This window comes from Heterocephalus glaber, unplaced genomic scaffold (genome assembly GCF_053883595.1).
Source record: "Heterocephalus glaber isolate CG9 unplaced genomic scaffold, H.glaber_assembly_v1.0 deba00001461, whole genome shotgun sequence".
Lineage (NCBI taxonomy): Eukaryota > Metazoa > Chordata > Mammalia > Rodentia > Bathyergidae > Heterocephalus > Heterocephalus glaber.
In genome coordinates, this window is record NW_028258308.1 from 16,084,597 (window position 1) to 16,107,383 (window position 22,787).

At 34.4% G+C, this 22,787-nt stretch overlaps 1 protein-coding gene across 28 annotated transcripts in view; it reads left to right on the forward strand.

The window, feature by feature from the left end:
- Positions 1 to 22,787, forward strand: part of Tenm3 (teneurin transmembrane protein 3) — a 2,554,979-nt gene that overhangs the window by 2,342,197 nt on the left and 189,995 nt on the right. For all 28 annotated transcript variants that reach the window (XM_087217023.1, XM_087217025.1, XM_087217024.1 and 25 more), the window contains one exon: positions 7,218 to 7,455. In XM_087217023.1, the coding sequence (XP_087073149.1) occupies positions 7,218 to 7,455 (238 nt within the window). The remainder of the gene's footprint in view (positions 1 to 7,217; positions 7,456 to 22,787) is intronic.

Below are 22,787 nucleotides of genomic sequence, written 5' to 3' on the forward strand. Positions count from 1 at the left end.
ATTTTCTCCAGCAAAATTCTTTTTTTAAATTGTTTTTCTTCATAAGGTAGTAATGACTAAAAAATGTCTGGAACCTATATGAAGCTTTCTGGGCTTATACTTTACAGTTTCAGTGTCCTGAAAATTTAATCTTTATAATACCAACTTTCTAATAGCTTTTGAAATGTACCTAATGAGGGAAGTGTTACCTGGTTTATCACTAGAAAATCAAGGGAAATTTCAGTGAAGCCACAGTCAGAGGATAATGGAACAAAAAGATTAAGCTAAACCAAGAACTGTATTGAGATTTTTCAGAATCCAGAGTTTACTATGATTGGTCTTTGTATACTGGGAAGATCCACCCGAAGCTGTGATCGCTATAGTTAAAACTAGTATGACAAAACAATATAGAAAAAAAGACTTTTATATATTTTGGTTTGGTGGCCTGTGTTTAAGAAAGAGGTCAGTTTTGAAGAAAAGCTATGTTTTATTTGAAATAGTTATAAGAAAGTAGAGATATAGTTTAGAAGTGTAATGAGAATGAATAGAATTTAATCTATAGAAACAAAGACTTTAATCCCACATTTGCTAATCACCAGTGGATGAGTTTGACTCCACTTCAGAGTTTGTCTACGCTAACATGGTCCGTGTATCAGATTATAAACTCCTAGAGGCCAAGACCAGCCTCATTCATTTATTCCACTTGTGTCATTAGTGTTCAAGAGTGAGCAGCCAAGCCCAGCTGGATGAATGGTAGGTGTTTGGATAATAGAGTTTCTCAGGGTTCTCTAGCAGTCTTGTCAAATTAAAAAATTTCTGTTCTTTCATTTTCACTCTTCTCCTCTATTCCTTTCTCCACCTTCCTCTCTTCCTCTCCTCCTGTTCTTTGTCCTCTCTCCCTGTCTCTCTGTCCCCCTTTCCTCTCCCTTTCTCTTCTACTTTCTTCCTTCTTTTATCCCTCTGTCTGTATCCCATTATCCATCCTTCCATCCTTCCTTTTGTGTTTTGTTAACAGACTTAATTCAAATTGTAATTATTCTAAATTAGCACAACTTTCCGCCTGAAGGTTCTGTCTGCCTTCCAAATTAGGCTGTTTCTTCCCCGGAGGGCTCTGTAGCCAGCCCACCACCGAGATCTAGGGCAGAAAGAGAAGAAACATAGTGAAGGAAGTGGTGGGACAAGCAGTTGGAGTAGCAGGTGGTGACAGCTTTCCAGTTGTGCGCACCTGCTCAAAGCGAGTGCCAGCCCTACTCCCTCCTCTTGCTCTCCGCACAGCCCCCTTCCCTTCCTCCCATACGAACACAGCCCACACATACAGATGCACACAGACACTCAGAGATGTTTTCTCTCCTGGCAGGTATTATTTTCTCTCCTAGCTTTCCTATTTGATAGTCCATTTCCACTCTGCTCCCCAAAGACCACAACCTAAACCTGTGAACTTTAGAGGAGCTGGAGCTGCAAAGTACTTTAGAAATTTGGATTCTGCTGTTAGCAACTTTTAATTTAAAAAAGTCAGACAAGCATGATGGCCAAGTTTGTAGTCCCAGCTGCTCAGGAGGCTGAGGCAGGAGGACCACTTGAGCCCTGGAGTTGGAGGCCAGCCTGGTTAACCTAACAAGATCTTGTCTTAAAAGGAAAGAACATCAAGGAAATTAGGCCAGATAGATTCAAACATTATATACCCTCTTCTTTTTTTTCCCTTGGTATAATTCTGTAGTCATACTAGATGAAAAAAAGTCAATCTGATTTCATTCTGATAAGGTCAGATTCCTGGGAACTGGCAAAAGATTAGTATTTTTTTTATCCTTTGCTATTTCTAATTGTTTTCACCCATGAATGCATACTAGACATACTAGGTTGTGTGTTCTCATTTCTTGCAGTGCTAGTGTTAGGTGGTGATGAGGTTCTTCTGTTACTCTGTTTTCCTCATGATGTTCTGCCCTGAACGGACTTCCCTATTCTCAGTAATAGGCACCTTTTAGCACTCACAGTTATGTCAGGCACTGTCTTCTAGATCCTTTAAGTATCACTGTATAATAAAGGAAGGCACCAAGTGATTAGATAACTTATTCAAGAAAACATCCTGTATTTATTATAATTTGTCTCCATGGCACAGTTCAGATCACTGATTTATAACAGCCGAGTTGGTGTCCAGGAAAAGTGGCCACAAGTTTCTGTCTTGGCCAATGCAGAGATGTTTATATGCCTTATTTTGCTAGGAATTGGGGATCTACCAATTGTCCAGTCTAACCAGAATCTGTCCTCTTAGCTAGTAGCTTCTGTGGTTCTGGCAATTTCCTGGCCTAATTGTCAATACACCTCCTTCAATATAACCATGCTTCGTGTCACATGGAAACTGACAGCCTTAAGTGACAAAGCGAGCTGAGTTCTTTGATGGCAAAAGGTGAAGCAAAATGATCTTTTCTAGCTAATCTCTATGAGTAGTCTAAAGTGAGTTTTAAAAAATATATTCTATAAGTTGCATTCAATTTAAAAACAAGTAACTTTTATTAAAGTTATATGAGCAGTAGGATACTGAAAAAAGAAACCAAAATGAGAGTGAACTGAGGAAAGAAACTAGTTGGTTATAATATGTACTGTCTACTATATGTAATGACAAGATTTTTTTTTTTTGAGACAGGGTCTCGCTGTGTAGTTCAGGCTGGCCTTGAACTCAATGTGTAGTGCAAGTTGGCCCCAAACTTGCAACAATCCTCTTGACTCAACCTCCCAAGTGCTGGGATTACAGGCATATACCACTACATTCAGCAAGAATTTTATTATTTAAAAAGAAAAGAATAGTTGAGGGAAAAAGGTTATTTTCTAAAATATCAACATAATATTTAAAATATAAGGAGGGCCAGGGATTTAGCTCAGTGGTTCTGCCACCTGCCTCACAAGCACAAGGTCCCAAGTTTGATCCCCAGTACCAAAAAAAATTAAAAATTAAAAATAAAATAAAATATAAGGAAAGCATACTATTTGGGGTAAAATACATTAAATATATCTTATATATTTCATATCTTATGTTTGTTTTATATATTCTTTTATATTTTATATAATATTTCCATTATTTGTACATCTTTAAAAGGTAGAGTTTTAAATATCAAAACAGTCACTGTAGTCACAAAGAAATATTCCTAAAAACAATATGTGAGTGACATGAATGAGATGATCCCTCATGGTGCTATTATTGCATAAATGTCATCAACCAATCACAGTTTTAGGAGTTCTTGAAGTACAGTACTTAAAGAAGGTACTAAAAATCCAAAGAAATTGATTTTCCATTATTCCTGCCTTTTAGGATATAAGAATTTGCAGGGAAATAAGATATATTTACAATTACCTTTCAATTAACAGCAATACCATCAATCTCTACTTTTTATCATTTCCATACTCTCACTGAATTCTTCACAAAATGCTTAATGAGTATCTATCTTCATATGGTCCTTGGGACCTCAAAGATGAATTAGGCGTGGGAATTGCCCCTAGAAAATTTAACAGGGAACATGAGACCTACAAAATTACTTGTGGTACAGATGGAAAAGTGAATAGAACTGTGAAAAAAGAAGAGATAAAGTACTCTAAGAAGACTTAGGAAAAGATAAATAACTTCAACCTGAAGAAAACAGAAGGGTGTCATCTCTCAGAGCCTAAAATGTAAGGCGGGTTTAGATACAGAGCAATGGAGGACCATGTCTTTCCAGATAAAAGCAACTGTGCATGCCTAAGAGGAAAGATGTGGGACATATTGTGGGTACAAGAAACTGGAATAGAACAAAGAATATATAAAAAGGATGCATGGAGAGAAGTTTGCAAAATATATTTTGGGTTATCTGTGACCAAATGTAACATTCACCTTTAGAATTCATTTAATGCTTGATAGGCACTGAAAAATCTTTTGGAGTTTTCCAGGAGTAAAATGTTGTGTTCAGAGCTGTGTTTCAGAAACATTAAACCTGGTGACTCTGTGAAGTCTGATTGTTCCAAAGCCATTATAACCAAAACTTTTTCTAAATTCTTGGCCAATGTTTGCTAAAACAAAAGGCTGTGCTTGCTGTTCTGGGTATTCTTGTGTGGACCTGCAAGCCTGTATTAGATTCTTAAATACTTTAACAGTCTCCAGGTCTAGACCTTGTTCTCTGTTTCCTCAGGTCTGTTTTGAACCTTAATTATAAAAATTTCCAAGGGACTTTAAAAAATAATTTTCTCTCTATTTTCAGTGTCAGTAGTAGTTATGTTTGTCCTAAGCAGGTATTGTATCTTAAAAATTTCTAAGTCATGTAACTGATCATGTTTCTCTCTTTGTGTTGGTAGTAAGATTATTTAGAGCTGAATTTCCATCTCCATTTAAAATGTATAGAACCATGCAGCAGGTATTTTTGTCTACTCAGTAAATCTGACTTTATCTTTCCTACTTTATTTTTCTCGTACTCCATTTTTCTTTCTGTCTTGAGCTATATTTTATTTTGTTAAGGATATTTACACTTACGTTATTTTTAATAAGTTCATATGGCTAAATATAAACTCCATGTTTTCTGCCCTGATAGCTCAAATCTTGAGAACTAACATTGACTTCAGCTGAATGCTCGTATTTTGCTTCTGCTCATGGCCTGCTGCCCAGCCACTCTCCCTCACACTCTGCCCTTACTCTGTTCTGTTGAATTTTAGATTGAACCTAGTGCTCATCATCTGAACGTATTTCATTGGTAGGGCTCTTAATTGTGTGGTCAAATCAAAAGAGGGTCCAAGAGACAGAATACTTTGCTGTATTATCTGGAAGTAGACCACTAGGAAGAGTTCACAAAAGAGCTCTCTAGGGTGAGCCACAGCGGCTCATTTTTGAAACCTTAAATGGAAGTTTTTATGGCTGGCTAGTTTCTGATTTGTTTTAAAAATAAGAATCCTAAATTCAACATATGGAAATGGATCCTAAAATCACTTAATTTTCAGTAACAATTTTAAGGTGCATATACTTTACTTTTCTATTTATATATGCCTTCACATGTCACTGATATAGCATATTCCTGGAACATAGAGCCTAGGTAAACATTTAGGATAAATGACTAAGCATATGAAAATCTAATTGATTGAGTGGATTTCATTGAATCCTTGCTGGATAGGACTATATTATTTCCCACATGACAGATGAGAAAACTGAGTCTCACTGTCAAAATTCCTGACAGAGTTAGGATCAAATTTGGTATTCTGACTTTTGATATACTACTCTTTCCTATACATAGTGCAATATCTAATATACAATTTCTGAACATATGCAAAATATACCATTCTTTGGCAGCACCATGCTTAAAAGTGTAGTCATTGGATCTATGCCTTCATTTCTTTTTAGGCATAGTTTTGATAATATCTCCTTTGAAATGATTCTCTCTTTTCACTCAGTTTCCTTTCCAACCTAATCTCAGCCCTCATAACTACAGCTTGCTATGTCATACAATAAGCAGCTTCTTGAAATGTACCTTAAAGCCCCTATAGAGGCTCTAATCGTATGCACTGATGCTGGGAAAGACAATGCTAATTAATTTTATGATTCCTGAATAATAAAACTTTCATGAATTTTAAACTGTTAGTTTCCTTTTTCCCTAACACAGTTGCTATGTGTGCTATTTTAACCCTGCTATTCCCTCAAAGGCTTATTTCAACTTCTGAAAATTAGACATTCATGACTTATTATGAACACTAAAACAAGAAGCCAAAGAGAATTTCTATAATTTCTTCCTGAAAGAAACTTCAAGAATAGAGGTTGTGCAAGGAGTAGTTTTATTTTCATATATTTAGGTATTATCTATACCCCTCATTTCAAGAGTGAGAAATTATTATTAAATTATATGATATGAATTATTAGACTCTTAGAAATATCTAATAATTACTGACGTTATATGTTAGGGGAGGAGTTATACTTATCATTGTATCCTGAAAGAGGTTTGAATGATACATATATACACAGTATTACATATTATGAATTCATTTCATAGAATCAGAATTACAATGTTAGACTATATTATTTGGTTTGATAATCACTACTGGAGTTCACATTGTAGATGAAGGATAGTCCCTGTTTCCTATTCTCTTTTAATACATGCATTTATATTAATAGGATGATTTAATGCATTACTTTAAAATTATATTGCATTTTGAACTGCATTTAGTTAAAAACTTGACATGTATATGGAACAACAATAAGTTTAGCATTAAATTAAAGGGTCATCTATCTGTTTGCTAAAATATAGTGTATGTCACTTCTAGCAAGTCTAAAGCTAGGTAATGAAATTGAAAAGAAGGTCTCAGATGTTACATTAATTTGTGATTTTTAATTTATGATTCATTAGCTTTAGGGAATTTTTTCATAGGTACAACACAGCAGTATATTTATATTTTGAAGTTGCTAGGTCCTTTTTGACTCTGGTTTAGAACAAAATATTTGTACCACTGACATAGTGGCATGAGTCTCACTGGTCACCTATGACTTACTCCAAAATGTAGTTATACTGCATACTGTGAAATTGGAAAATCTGTTCTGTGTGTGTTCTAATGGATGTAACGGTCATTAAGTATATGAGTCTTCTGACGTTGTAATCAGATGTGATTCAGTCTGTTAAGTATCCATGAAACAACATCTGCTTCACAGAGTGACCTTCTGCTAAAGAATACTTAGCGTCTATTAGTAGATCATAGTGCAGATCTGCCTTATTTGAAATGCACTAAACTAGAGTAGTCTACTGCTGTTTAGTAACTAGCTTGTAATAATTTATTGCAGTTAAATAAAGCTTTAAAAAACTCCATTAAATAATTACAGGGATTATATGCATTTCGAAAACCTTTGTGTTCTACTGAAATTACCCATTTAATTTCAGGGTTGGTTTGTTTAAAAAAGCTGAAATCTAAAGACACATTAGAGGAGCTGTCAGATGCTGTTTTCTGTAGGTGTTAATAAAACCAGATTGAAAAAAAATCTGAAACAAATTAAAACCAAAAGCAATTTTGCCATCTGTTGTATATTAATTAGAACTTTGTGTATCAAGGGTAAACTTGCTCTTAGAGAATGTCACTGAACACCCACTTAATAGAATAATATGCAAATTTATTAAGTTATGGATTTATATGCAGTTTTTAATTCTAATTCATTTACAGTGGATCCCCAAGAAATTGGTAGTGTATATAGATATGTATATACATGTGTATATGTATAATGAGCTTTCTTCCTTTTTTTTTTTTTTCAGAGCAACCTACAAATAACCAAGGCCAATCTACCCTGCAGCCTTTACCACCTTCCCATAAACAGCACTCTGCACAGCATCACCCATCCATTACTTCTCTCAATAGAAACTCCCTGACCAATAGAAGGAACCAGAGTCCGGCCCCGCCGGCTGCCTTGCCCGCCGAGCTGCAAACCACACCCGAGTCCGTCCAGCTGCAGGACAGCTGGGTCCTTGGCAGTAATGTACCACTGGAAAGCAGGTAACTCCTATGTGTGAAGCTTTCGTATCACTTGAACATTGGAACCACACAGTGTACCTGCATAGACAGTGCATGTTCTGTAATTGTCCACATGCCGTATTTTTAGCATCCAGCATTTAAAAATAAACTAGTCCAATCCTTTTCTAAGAGACATTTGACATACTTACATCCTCTATGTTTTGTCTTTTTTAAGATCAGCTTCAGATTGTTGGTAATTGTTTAGTTGTTGGGTCAGTGAACTTTCCCATTCTTTGCATACATTTTATTCTGTATAAGCAGTGAGAGTAAATGACCTCAGTGAAACTTTTCCTTACTACTATTTTTTGTTATCTATAAATTGTTAGGCAGGTTAAAAAAAAAAGGAAGGAGATATAAAATGTGATTCTCAATCCCACGTAGGTTGATTCAGTGAACATGTTTAGAGCTCCTTGGCTCTTGACTCCCGTAATTTCTCAGACTGTATTTTGTTCATTATGTCACAAAATCTTAGTGAACTCCCAAGCATAATACTGATCCCAAGTCATAAGTCTGATGACCATTGGTTAAGGATATTTTTAGTTTCTTGTAATATGAGGGAGATTGGACTTACTCTCTCAAGTTTTTTTTAAATTTTTTCCCAAGACATTCTATTTTAAATAGTTCTGTTAGGAAATTCTTTCTTACAGTGAACTGAAACCTCTGCCCTTGAAAATTCCATCTTCTGGTTGTGCTCATAGAACTAGTAATGTGGAACTAGAAAAGTAATTTTGCCCCATTTCTATATGATACCCATAGGCTTTTCTCATTCTTCCAGAGATTTCACCAGTATAACGATCTTCCTCTGTACACATTCTGGTGTTTCAGTGAGGTTCTGAAGTCAAGATTTCTAGCACAGGGTAGCTCACCAGTAGCTAGCTTCTCATACAAAAGTATGTATCAGTAAAAACTTGTTTTGAGCTAGTCTGTTTCATTATTAAATATCTCCTGGTATATAAAATTTCACCTTTCTTTGGACATAACCTCAGCAGTCAATATTTCCTTTTTATTATGTATTCCACAGCAAAGAGTGATGCCTTATTATCCTCTTAGAAGCTTTACAGCAGGGTTTCCCTAACATTCTTGTTGCTATTTATTTCATCACTTCCTTAAGTTTCCATTAGGCTCAGAGAAAAAGAATTACCACCATATAAAAGCCCAAAAATAGAGAACTCCACTCCCTGAGACAATGTCCCTAAAAAATGTCCTATATTGAAGAGCTTCTATCTAACTTCTGTATTTAAATTAGCTGATGGATAAAAAAACTATCTCACAATGAATAAATTGCTATTTTTGCCATGAGCTATGTAATCTATGCCAGTTCTGCCCTGAGGATGAGCTAACAGGAGGTCCTCACAATTGTCAACTAAAAACCCATTTTGTCTTTTCTTTTACTAAACTTAAAAACAAGGTTCCAAAGAATGCTTACCTTTTTTTTTTTGACAGTGTCAGCCAAGCGTAGTTGAGTTTTATTAATTATTTTGTATTATTGAGCATTCTTTTGGGAGAAAAGAAAAGCAGGCAAATAGCAGAGTTCTCTTCATAAAAGACAAAGAGCCATATATAAAGATTTCCCCCACCCCAAGGTTATTAGCACAAAGCTAAATTTATCCAGTGTAATTAATTAGCACACACTAAACAACTAATCGACACTGATTCACTATTGTCACTTGGAAAAATTTTATTAGGAAAAAAGTAATTTTCCAGTTGAGTCATCAAATTGAATATGGATAATTGTATCATAGTTGACAATAATTGTTTTGACAAATATTTATGAAATATGTCAAGTTAAATCATCAGAAACGTTTAATTTTAGTGATGTTGTACAGCAAAAAAGCTGTCAATAAGACAGCTAGTATTCCTTGAAGCCATGTGTTATAATGAAGAGATTTGGAATAATTTTAAGAAAGATAAGAATTTTTCTTGTTATTCCTCATATTATATTACCAGATTTTGGTTGGAGGAGGTTCAGGAAAGGAAGTAGCTGGGTAGAAAACAATCCATTATAGTCATATGTAAAATTATAGCTGGTTTTTCCATACTCAGACCCTATAAGAAATCATTCCCCAAGTGAGTAGTTACTGAAATTTTCTTTCATTTTAAATCAATACCATTAATGAACCATCAATAGTTATATAGATTGATATAGGAAGAAATTAACTAGCTGATATAATCTCACTAATGAATAGAAAGAATAGTGAATCTAAAAATGTGTGTCATATTAACAAATTTTAATCTGTAGTATGGATTTGTTGCTTTTTTGTTATCCAACATTCACATCTTACTGATAAATTAAAAGAAATGATATTTCAGCTTGCAGGTACACAGTGAATCAACCTAAGCTGCCAAGTGAAAATCTCACACCGTACTGATGCAGTACTACTGTGGTTTCTTTAATAGTCTCACTTGGTTGGAACTCTTAAGGTGAAGAGCCAGTCGTATTTATCATTGATTTTTCCTTTTTTAGTTAAGATTCCCTATTGAGTATGATTCTCAGGCTCAGTTTCTGCTATATTAACAGCCTTATCTAGACTTATGTCTTCCTTTAACCATTTTTTAATCTAGTATATAGATTCATTTTTGAGAATTATTTCAATTTATGCATGTACTCATTTGATCATCTCTTTATTGAAACTGTCATTTAAAGGTTAAAAGCTATAAAGTGCAAAATTCAATTATGTGTGTGTAGTTTAGATTTTCTTTCTCTTTGCTCTTCCCCTTTTCTCCTTTGAGTACATATTGATAATAGTTACAAAAATGTCCTACAGTGATCCATGAAAATATCAGTAATTTGTAGATTTAATGTGAATTGGTAGAGAAGGCATAAAAATTTGCTACCTTGTCTTGTATGTTTCAGATGCTTCAATGTATCTATCATTTTGATTTATTATTAAGAGTTGTTTTTCTCCCCTACCAAGCAGCTATTTGCTTCCATAAAAACGTGTATTTCCTTTATCTAATGACCTTAACATTTGTTATTCCTGAAGACAATAAATATTGTTGTATACTGTGCATTTCTACTCAGTAAATAAAGGAGTTCTGGTCTATAATCAATCTCCAGTGAATTTCAGATCTCCTAGAGTCAGATCAAGATCCAAATAAGCATTTGTAGTTAATAAGCAAATCCTTATTTTCGTCTTCTATAACAATCGATGCCTATATATAATACCAAATATCTGTTCACAGTTTTTCTTAAAGTTCCTTTCCCTTAAGGTCACTATTTCTTACACTTTGGATAATTCACTTTTAGGCCATTTGGTAGCCTATATAGCCTGTTCTTTGTTTATTTTATACTTCAGCTGCTTTGGTGTGTAATAACTACTACCAAAATGCAGAGCAGTGGACAAAAAGCTTAGAACTGACCCAGTATAGCACCAGCATTTAAAAGTATAGTACAATGACTCTCATTGTGAAGCCTTGACCTTTAGCAATTGTAAAATTAATTGCCTTCACATTTCTCATTTATCTGTGTGAATTAAATAGCTTAATAGTTACTTATTAGATGTTAACAAAATGGTTCATTTGTAGCCATTTAATAAAAGATTTATTAAAGTCTTGCTTATCGTGAAGTGTACTTTGGCATTGATAGTTCATTAGCTATGTTCCCATAGCTTTTTACCTTGCAGTTCAGTAATGCTTTGCTAATTATTAATGTATGAAATTGCTTATTAAATTACCACTTTATTAGTGTGTTTTTAATTTCAACTATATAATGTCCTAGGTTACTTTAATGTGAGATCAATTGCTACATCTTTTTTTAAAAATGCACTATGTAAACAGAAGTCTGTTTACTCAGATATTATCCTTTATTCATTCTTTTATCTCCACTTTAAAGTGGTTCTAAGGAGAGGCTAAACAATCATACAATTGCCAGGTTGAACCTAGTCTTGCCCATAAAAACTGTGGGCAGCATCCTACACATTGTGGCCCTCTGGCACCAAGCAAAAACATTTTCAGTTGAAAAACTGTACCTTCCCCTACTTACTGATAACCATCTACCAATAGTAAGATAACAAGCAGTCAGATCCACCATAATTAAAGATATAGCTTCAGCTGGTGTGATAGCACATGCGTGTAATTCCAGCTACTCAGAAAACTAAGCTGGAGGGTGATGAGTTCAAGCCCAGAGTAACAACTTAATGAGAATTTGTCTCAAAAGAAAAAATAAAGAGCCTGGGAGTGTCAGTCACTGGCAGAACATTCCTGGATTCAGTCCTTGGTACTGCAGAAGAAAAGAAAAGAGAGAGGAAGGGAGGAAGAAAAAGAAAGGGCTTCAAGTAAAATATGCTTGGAAAAATACCCACTAACTTAAATTGACCAACTGATGCCGCATCTTTTTTCTTAAAGATAGCTTGAGAATAAACAAGGTTACTTATAAAGAAAGAGACTATAGATGCAAAAATGAAGAAGCTAAGGTAACTAAACACAGATGTAAAATTGGACCTGATTCTACGCTAAGAAAGTCTTAATCTTTGAGAGTTTTGCTTTTTTTTTTTAAAGCTGGGCTTGGGGTGCAAGCCTGTAACTCTACCACTGTGGGAGGCTGAGATGGGAAGCTTGCAAGTTTAAGCCTAGGCTAAGCAACTAAACTCTTAGCAAGAGCCTGCCTCAAATAAGAAAGGCTGGGGATATAGCTTAGTATGAAGGTCCTAGGTCCAACCCAGAAAAAAAAAAAATCACTATATTTTAAAAAAGTAAACTCATCTAAAATTATAAACTAAAAAACAATAAAACCAGTTGGATTCTAGATCTTAAAATATGGCATCTTTAAAAATTTAGGTGTTTTGGGGCCTTTTTTTTTGTTTTGTGGCATTGGGGATTGAACATGCGACTTCGCCTGAACTACATCCTCAGCACATTTTACCATTTTATTTTGAGATAGGGTCTTGCTAAGTTGCCCCGGCTGGGTTTGAACTTGCAGGCTTGCTATCTCAGCTTCCCAGAGCTCTGGAAGTGTGTGCCACAAGTTAGTTCCTTTTTAAAAGGCCCGTAAAGGATATGTGTACCTTTGTAAAAATAACAGGAAGAAAAGAAAGACAATGCAATGTGCAAGTGTTGTTTGTGGTGTTTACATTTAAGTTATATTTCAAGTTGTGGCTTAAAAACCATACTGCGAGAGGATGATAATCCAAGATAAGCTTTGCAGTGACTATGTAATTCACTATCCTAACCAGGACACTTCTACAGCATAAACTGATTATTGCAAAGACAAAGAGGGACGTGGTGTTAACATTCAATGCTCTATTTTCAAGAAAGTCGATTTTAAACCCATACTGTCCTATACATAAGGTAAATAATAATAAGAGATCAAATGGAAGAGGCAGCCTTTGCTTGAATATAGGTTGACTCGATTTGAACTGTCCTAGTTTTTGTTGCCATCTTGTAGCAAGTAATTAACCTTTTGTTGACCCTTTCACAGAATATGTTTTTATTGGCCTCCAGAATATGTAGCTCCTAAATAATATGTAAAATATTTGTCTGTACTTTCTTCTCACAGTATCAAGAAGGGGAGCAAATACTGAAGACAGTATACCAAATGAAATCTTTTTCAACACGTTCAAATGTATTTGTTTAAATAGAAAATATTAGATTTAAAGGTAACTCTGTGTTCATAAAAATGTAAAACAAAAACAAATTTGGCTTCTGGATTTATTTAAAGAATAAACATCCATGTGTCTCCAGTTGCATTATAATTGGGATTTACCAAGTCATTGTCTTACACTGAAGTAAAGGCTACCTTCTGAGAAAATCTGAAAAAAATTTTTAAAAAGATGCAGAATAGTTACTAAAATAAGGGAAAGCAAAAGCATAATTTTTAAATGTGAGATTATTATTAATCAGTTGTAACGCTGTACTTTAAAGATGTTAGAGCAGGCACCGTGCCGATAATTTAAATGAAAAATAGGCTATATACTAATATTACCTCTAAGATGAAGATCATTCCCAAGAGTCAATATTGATATATGCTCTAAATAAAACCTTGTAGAGTGGGAATACAAAACACAGTTCAGCATTAATGAAAAGAGCAAATGCTTTGCCGTCACACCTGGTTTTCAGTGCTAAATCCACTATTTTAACTATCTATGTAATGGCCTACAAATTACTGAAATCTGAGGTCAATTCCCAGTGCAGTAATACCTGCTCGAAATAGTGTTATGAGTATTAAATAAAATAATGTAAGTAAAGCACCTGGAACATGACAGTTATGTCACAAATGTTTTTAAAAATAATGGCCAAATAATAATAGCAACAATCTGGAAAATGGATGCACCTTGAGATCATAATGTTAAGTGAAATAAATCAGACATGCAAGTTTAAATGTCGTATGATTTCTCTTATGTGAGAAACCTAAATATAAATAAAGAACAAAACAAAAGACAGATAATAGGAAATAAGGAGATCTTTCTGAAATGAGAAGAGGAACAAGAGATGGAGGGAAGAGGGTGGGGGAATGGAAAAAGAAATTAAGATGTGTTATATACATGTACTGACTCAACACAAAGCAAGGAATATAAATATTATGTACTGCAAACATGTACTACTAAAAATTTTTAGAAAAGAAAAAGCAAAAAGAAATTACATTGGAAAACAAATTGCCAATAATCTCACCAAAAAAGCAAAACAAAACTCACAGTTTTAGGGGATAAGGGCACCTAATTGGTTAACAGTCGAAAAGATATTATTTATCATAAAGTAGCACTCTTTCCACATGATAGGAAAAGTACTTAACTGGGATATCTATGCATAGCTTTTCTTTATGTGCTAGGACAAGCATAAAATTAAACCATGATTAATTTTACCAGAATAAAATGTTTTGTTTTTCTCAACTCTTTTTCTCACTTAAAAAGTATTAGATAAATTTTTGTAGTTAGGAGCCCTAAGTCTGTTAATTTTGTTCTTGAGGAGAAAAAAAAAAATTCAGATAATAATGAAAGACAACTAGTCATATATTTGAAACATTTAATTACTAAAATAGTAAATGTTTGGGGTGAATCAGTAAAAGCCTTGATAGATGCATTGTCTCCACATCAGTCAGAAGTTAGGTTTATTCAAGATATTGGAAGCTTTAGGTGTATTTTGTGCTTGATTGAAGGTACCATACAATAGAGTGGGAGTATTACTTTGTTTATTTTCAGTGAACCAAGTTTCTTTTTAATAGCAGTTAAGGCACCAGAAATATGCATTAGTCATTTACTATATATCTTAAATTATTTTTGAAAGCATAATTTCAATATATGATAATGTTTGAGTCTGAATAACCAACCAGTAATCTGTATAAAATACTTATATATGACAACCTTAATTTCCAGAGTATCTAGGAAAATGAATTCTTAATTATTTCTGATTCATTTCTATATGAACATAACCAAAGTGAAAGGTCATGGATGCCTTTATTCTGGTCATAGCTAATACTCTGATTTAATCATTATCTTTCTGAATAGGACCTATCCATTTTGAAACACTCCTCTTTATTTTCCTCAGCAACTGTTTTGTGAGGCTTTTCTTTTAATGGGGCTGAGGATTGAGCTCAGAATCTTGCACATACAAACCAAGTGCTCTACCATTAAACTACACCCCTAGCCCTTTTAATTTTTTTTTGATAGGACCTGGTTAAATTTCCCAGCCAGCTTCAAACTTGCAATCACCATGCCCCAGCCTCCCAAGTAGCTTAAATTACTAGCAAATACCACTTGTGCCTAGTTTGTGAGGCGCTTTTTTTTTTTAAGATCATTTTACTTTGACTAGTACTGTCTGTGGAAATATGTCCTCGTCTTTTTTACTTAATGTGTGTATCTGTACATATCTCTACTTAGTATTATAGTTACTAGGCGATTTTATCTTTTCCTAGAATTAATTTTTGTTCAACTTTAAAGTTGTGTGTTTTCTCTGGAATTTCATCTTTTGGCTTCATAATCAATTACATATGTATTGTTGAAGATATAGTAATTCCTTATCTTTTCCTGCATTTTATTTCTCCTTGATATACCTTTGCCTATTTCATTTCTTTCTCCTTTAATTTCAACCTTGACTTAAAGCCTGTTTTCTATTGCACCATCTGAGAACGCTTTCTTCTTAGCCCATGAGATTAAATTCTTGGACATGCAATTAACCAACTAAGCTTAATAAATTCTATTTGATAACCCCTCTGGCTCTGCTATGACACTCTTTATGATTTTGTAATATCTCACCTCACATTCAGAGCCACTTTAAAATGCTACTACCAGAAATCATCTTGTTCCAATTACATTCTGCACTAACATAGTATTGTTGCTTTCTAGACATGGTGTACTGTCAAAAGCACCGGTTTTGAGACAGATCTGGATTAAAATCTCAACATCTGACTAGCTGTGTAACATTGTCTGGGTTCTCATATATTTTTATCTTTTTTTCATTAAATGAGACTGATAATACTTCACAAAGATTTTATAAAGATTCATTGAAATGTCATACATTTTTACCTACCACTTCAGTTTTTTTGCTTTCTCTTACTCCTTTCTATATGTTTGTGTTATATGTCTTTAAAATATTTGACTTTGTATTTACAAAGGTAAATGACAACTACCAAGGCAAGAAAAATTGATAAAGGCAATGATAACTACCAAGAAATTATATGTTGATTAATTTTTGTGTACAGTTAGATAGCTTTTTCAGCTTTGTGGAAGTTTTTAATATTAAGAATTATCACTATATCCTCAACTTAACTGGGGTGACTTAGAAAAAATAAACTATAAAGTAAATTTTCAAAGACAAGATTGTTTCAGAAAAAGGCAACAGTGCTAATAAGGTGAAGAAGTAATCTGAGATAGTGGTGGAATACCAGTAATGCATAAAATAAAGCCTAAATGTATGTATTCCTCTATTTAGAAGACATTTACTGAAGTCTTACCGTGTACCACTGTGAAATAATTTGGTCTTATTGTACAGGATCTGAAGATGCTACTGTTTTTGAGAAAGATGAACTATATCCCAAAACAAATTTCAGAAAATTATCTTACAGATTGGCTTTAGCTTCTTTTTTAGGCTCATTGAGATTTTGTAATTTCCCTGAGGACGCATGACTGATGAGTGGTGACACTCAGCTAGATTTCAGGTCAACAATTCTAAATTCATTACCTTTCTTCTAGTAGTGGTCTCTAAATTTTTTTATTATATCTGACAGAATTTTTTTAAAACCTCAACCCCCCAAAAATGTGCATTTGTGAAATTTTTAACAATATCCATGTTGCAATGTACTAATCTCATCCATGCTATTGTACATATATAAAAGCAAAAATTAAAATGATGTACTTATTGGCCATTTATAATGCTTCTTTGAGAATTGTCTGTTCATTTCATTTGCTTATTTTTTGATTGGATCATTTGCTTTGAGGGTGTAATTTTTTTTAGTTCTTAGTATATTCTAGATATTAGTCCTCTATCAGAAGTGCAGCTTGCAAAAAAAATTTGTCCACATCTGTAGGTTGTCTCTTTACTCAGTTGTTTGCTTCCTTTGTTGTGCACAGGCTTTTCAATTTTATATAATGCCATTGTTGATTCTTGATGTTGTTCTCATTCAACTGGGTTTCTGTTCAGAAAGTCTTTGCTTATGCCTATGCCTTCAAGAATTTTACCTGTTTTACCTTTCAGAAAAGTGTTTCAGTTTTAACATCTAGGTCTTTGATCCATTTTGATTTGATTTTAGTATAGGGTAAGAGATTTTGGTCTAGTTTCATTCTTCTGCATGTGGATAACCAATATTCCCAGCACCATTAAAGCAGCTATTGTTTCTCCAGTATACATTTTTATCCCCTTTGTCAAAGATCACATGATTAAGGGCTGGGGATTTAGCTCAGTAGTTCCAGCGCCTGCCTCACAAGCACAAGGGCCCAAGTTCAATGACTAGTACCAAAAAAAAAAAAAAAAAAAAAAAGATCAGATTTTTCAAAATGCATGCAGTTGTTTCTGTGTCTTGTATTTTATTCTATTTGTGTACATGTCTATTTTTGTGCCAGTATCATGCTGTTTGTATTAGTATAGCTTCATAGTATAACTTGAAATCCGGGATTGTAATACCTCCCACGTTGTTCTTTTTGCTCAGGATTGCTTTGGCTATTCTGGATCTCTTCTAATTTCATATAAATTTTAGGATTTTTTTCTAGTTCTGTGAAGAATATTCTTGGTATTTTGATAGGAATTGCCTTAAAACTGTGGCTATTTTGATGATACTGATTCTGCCTATCCAGAAATAGGGCCTGTCTTTCCATCTTCTAATGTTTCTTCAGTCTCTTTCTTCAGAGTAATATCGTTTTTGTTAGTTATTTCACCTGCTTCATTAAGTTGATTCCTAGGTATTTTTTTTAAGCTACTATAAATGGGATTGTTTTCCTGATTTCTTTTTCTTTGAGTTCATTATTGGTTTACAGGAACACTATCAAATTTTGTGTGTTGATTTTTATATCATGCCAATTTTCTGAATTTGTGTATTAGCTCTAAGAGTCTTCTGGTAGAGTTTTGGGGTCTCATTTTTAAGAACTATCATCTGCAAATAAAGATAGTTTTAATTCTTGCTTCCTATTTGTGTCCCTTTTATTTCTTATTCTTGCCTGATTACCCTGGCTTAAAATTTAAGTACTATATTATATAGAGGTGGAGAGTGTGGATACCCTGTCCCACTTCTGATTTTAGAGGGAAGCTTTCAGTTTCCCCCACTTAGCATGATGTTGACTTCAGGTTAGTCATAAACTAACTGTTATTAGATTGAGGTATGGTCCTTCTATACCTGTCTTTTTCAGGGTTTTTTTTTTTCATCATGAATAGTTGTTGGATTTTTCACAGACTTTTTCTGTATTTATTCAGATGATCATGTGATTTTTTTTTTATCCCTTCCATGTGGTGCATTATATTTATTCATTTACATATATTGTACTATCCTTGCATTGCTGGGATAAAACCAACTTAGTCATGGTATATGATCTTTCTAATGATTTGCTGCATTCTGTTTGCAAGTATCTTATTAGGATCTTTGCATCTATGTTCATAAAGGATAGTGGCTTCTAGTTTGTTTTATTTTTTCAGATCTCTCTCTTTTTTTTTTTTTTTTTGGTACTGGCGATCGAACTCGGAACCTTGCACTTGTGAGGCAGGTGCTGGAACCACTGAGCTAACTCCCCACCCTAGTTTGTTTTATTTTTTGCTGAGTCATTGTCCAGTTTGGTATTGGGGTAATGCTAGCTTCATAGAATGGATTGACAGTATTTCTTCCCTTTCAATTTCATGGAACAGTTTGAAGAATATGGGTTTAAGTTCTCTGAAATTCTGGTGAAATTCAGTGGTGAATCCATTGAGTCTTGGGCTTTTCTTATTTTGTAGAGTTTTTATTACTGCATCAATTTCATTGCCTGTTATTGGTCTATTTGGGATTTTAATATCTTGATTCAATTTTGATAAGTCATTTTTGTCTCGGGAATTTATGCATTTCTTCTACATTCTCCAATTTATTGGAATATAAGTTTTCAAAATAGTTTCCTCTAATCCTCTAGATTTCAGTAGTGTTTGTTGTAATTTTGCCTTTTTTTTAATTCCTAATTGCGTTGATGTGGGTTTTTCTTTCCTACTTTTGGAATGTTTGGGTAAGGCCTTATCATTCTTATTTTTTTAAGAAAACCAAGTGTAATTCATTGATCCTTTAAATTGTTTTTAGTATCATTTTATTAATTTCCGCTCTGATTTTATAATTTATTGCCTTCTAAAAGTTTAGGGGTTGGATTGTTTTTGATTTTCTTGTGATGCATCATTAAATTATATGGGATTGCTCTATTTTTCTAATATAGGCACTCACAGCTATAAATTTCCCTCTTAGATCCGCTTTCCCTCACATCCTGCTATTGTTGTGTTGCCATTGTCATTTGATTCTAGTATCCCACACATCCTGCTGTGTTGTGTTGCCATTGTCGTTTGATTGTAGTCTTAAAGTTTCATCCCTGATTAAGTCTGTGACTCGTTGATTATTCAAGAATTTATTATTGGGCCAGGGATTTAGCTCAGTGGTTCTTCTGCCTGCCTTGCAAGCACAAGGACCCGAGTTCGATCCCCGGTACACCAAAAAAATATATATATATATTATTTAATCTCCATATGCTTGTGTAGCTTTTATCATTGTTAATTTCTAGTCTAATTCTGTTATGATCTGATAGGATGAAATTGATTATTTCAATTCTTTTGTATGTATTTAAACATGCTTTCTGCTTTATGGCCTAAAATATGGTTTATTTTCGTGAAAGTTCCATAGACTGCTGATAAAAGTGTATATTCTGCTATTTTTGGATGAAACACTGTAGATTTCTGTTAAACCTGTTTGTTCAGTAGTGTGACTGAACTGTGACATTTTTTTCATTGATCTTTTGTTTGGTTGACCTGTTTGTGAGAGAGAGGTAATAAATTCTCTCATTATGATTGTATTGGTGTCTATCCATCCCTTTGTGTCATAGTCACATAGTTTTTATTTTATGAAATTGGATATGGCGAATAAATATATCTTCCTGGTAAATTTCTCCTTTTACCAGTATGTAGTGATTTTCTTTGTCTCTTCTGATCAGTTTTCATGTGAGATCTGCTTTGTCAGCCATTACAATACTTACTTCTGTTTGCTTGCAGGCTCCACCTTCATGGAATGTTGTTTTTCCATTCTTTCACTTTCAGTTTTATGGGTTTGTTTTTTTTTAATGGATGAGGTGTGTCTCTTGTGGGTTTGGTTTTTGATCTAATCTGTCAGTGATTGAGGAGTTAATACCATTTACATTGAGGTTTTACTTTTTACTTTTATTGAAAAGTATTTACTGATTCCTGTCGTTGTATTATTTTTCCAGAGCTGATTCTTTTTTTTTTTTTTTCTTTTGCTTCCTCTCCCAGTTAAATGTACTCTTTCCTTTGGGGACTTTGGTGATGTTGGCCTCACTGTCTTTGTTTAGGATTTCCTGAAGTATTTTCTTCAGTAGCTGGTTTAGTGGTCATGAGTTTATTTAGACTGCTTTATCTTCCAAAATTTTCAGTGGAGTTTTTCATTTCCAGAATTTCTCCTTGATTCCTTTTCATAATCTCTAATTCTTTACTAAAATAATCATTAATTTCCTGAATGGTTGTTCTTAAATCATTCAGCGGCTTATTTGTGTCTTCTTTAAGCTCACTGATCATCTTATTAACAAAATCATTTCATTAGTTATTAGTATCTTCTTGGAGCTCATTAAAAATCATAGTAATTGATTCATTCAACTGGTTGTTGCTCTCAACTTCATTCTGTTTAATTACTTCAGTTATTTATTTTTCCAGTTCTTTGGAAATTCATCCATTTCAATGCCCATGAGCTCAGCTTTTAGGGAGTTTTGAGTTTTTGGAGGTACTTTGTTGCCTTGATTCCTCATGATTCCTCTGTGTATGTGAGTTTACCTCTGTGATGTGCCCTTGGCTTTGGGTATGAGACAGTGTGCAGACATCTGGTCCTCCTATGCAAACAATTGGGCTCAGTCAATATCACCATCTTGGGAGGAGAGAACAATTACTGGTAATAATCACATTCAAAAAACCAGTCATACTTGTGTATCAGCACTTAATTTAAAACTTGTTTAAAAAGTTTTCACCTCTTTCAGTAACTCAAGAAGGTGAAAGAGTAATAGTGATGAGGTATAGGCTAAGGAGAAAAAGGAAAAGGGAAATATAAAATGAAACAATATAAAATAAAGACAAAAAAATACATTTTGATGGTATTAGTTTTATGCATGGACAGAAAGGAGATGGGGTTTGAAAAGTAGGTTATGTGAGGGAGTGGAGAAAGAAAAAAGGGAAAAGAAAATAAAAATGGAAAGCATGAGAGGCTTCATGGATGTTAGAACCAATTAATGGCATATCTCCATTGCTGAAACCCAATGTTGTAAGACGCAGAAGTGACCCTTTGTAAAGGTGAGCCAAATAGGTCCATGTAAATCATTACAGAAATTAAACCATTAACCCATACCCACACTGGGAGGGAGGGAGTCTGGATTCTCACATGCTGGCTACAGGCAGGTTTGGAAGGAGAACCAATACTCCACCCAATTCCAGTCCTTAGATGACTGAATTCTGGAGCTTCTGCTTTCTTTAGGATCTTTGATGGGGCATTTATTCTGCTCCATTCAGTGAGTTCAGCCCTATGTTCTCTGCTAGCCTGGAACTTTTGGACTATTCCCCTTTGTCCCTCTCACCTCCTCCCAGTTCCCTTTTCTCATCTTGCTCAGCTCTCTCTTATTTCAGTAGTCTCAAGGGAGGGATTAGGGAAACAGTTCTTCAGTTCCTGCAGGCTGTTTCTCTCCACTCCTGGTGCCCATGTGTCCTCATCACCCAGGGCTTCCAAATCAATCTTCAGTTCTGTAGCTCCCTGTACCAAGAGCTAGGGAGACAGGAATCTTGTAGTGCTGCCTGCAGTGTGGGCAATGGCATTTGAAGCAAGTGCCTTGTGTGCCTCCCCTCTTCTTCCCTTGAAAGTTTTTAGCATTTCGCTGGTTGCTGGTCTCTGAACCTGGGCTAGCCTTCACATTTGTGGACTAGGATTCTGTTCATTGTTACCACAGATTCTAGGCTGTGTCCTGGCTGGGAAACAGCAGTTCCAAGGGAGTTGGGGAACAATGACATCTGGATGAGTGTCTGGCTGCAGCCATGCCTCTGCCTTCTTTTTCAGAAAGTTTTGTGCATTGGACAGGCTGGCTAAATCTTGGAACCTGGGCTGGGATTCACATGGGTGATTTGGGGGTGTATTTGTCATTGGTAGGAAAATCAAGTGACTCTGCCACACTGTGAAGAGTAGTATGTCCAGATCTATCCTTGGCAAATCCCAGAGTTTGTGTGTGGCTTTACTTCTTATTCTGATGTTCCCATTTTCTACATTTCACCTTGTGGTCATCTCGTTCAGGGTGTGTTTCAGTGGTTGGTGACTCTACCACCTCATGTAGCCATGCCCTGCCTGACCTTGGTGCATAACATGGAGCTCTCCTGTGAGTGCTACTTCCTCTAAGCCACCATGATGGTGATGGAAAATGAAATAAATATTTTTACAGAATTTTATTTTCATTGTTTACTTAATAATTTGTCTAATTGTTACATATAAATATATAACTATCAAGTATAAATTAGCTTTATGTATTAAACATTAATTCTTGTAAACATTTTTTCAGTCCTATCAAAGAATTATATAAATGCTTTTGTTGAAATTTGGCTAGTTTTTCTGATGTCCAGTCTCATATTCTGACAAACTAATTGGTAGTTGTTGGATTCTCACATTTCCAAGTAAACAAGGAGAAAACACACTAGAA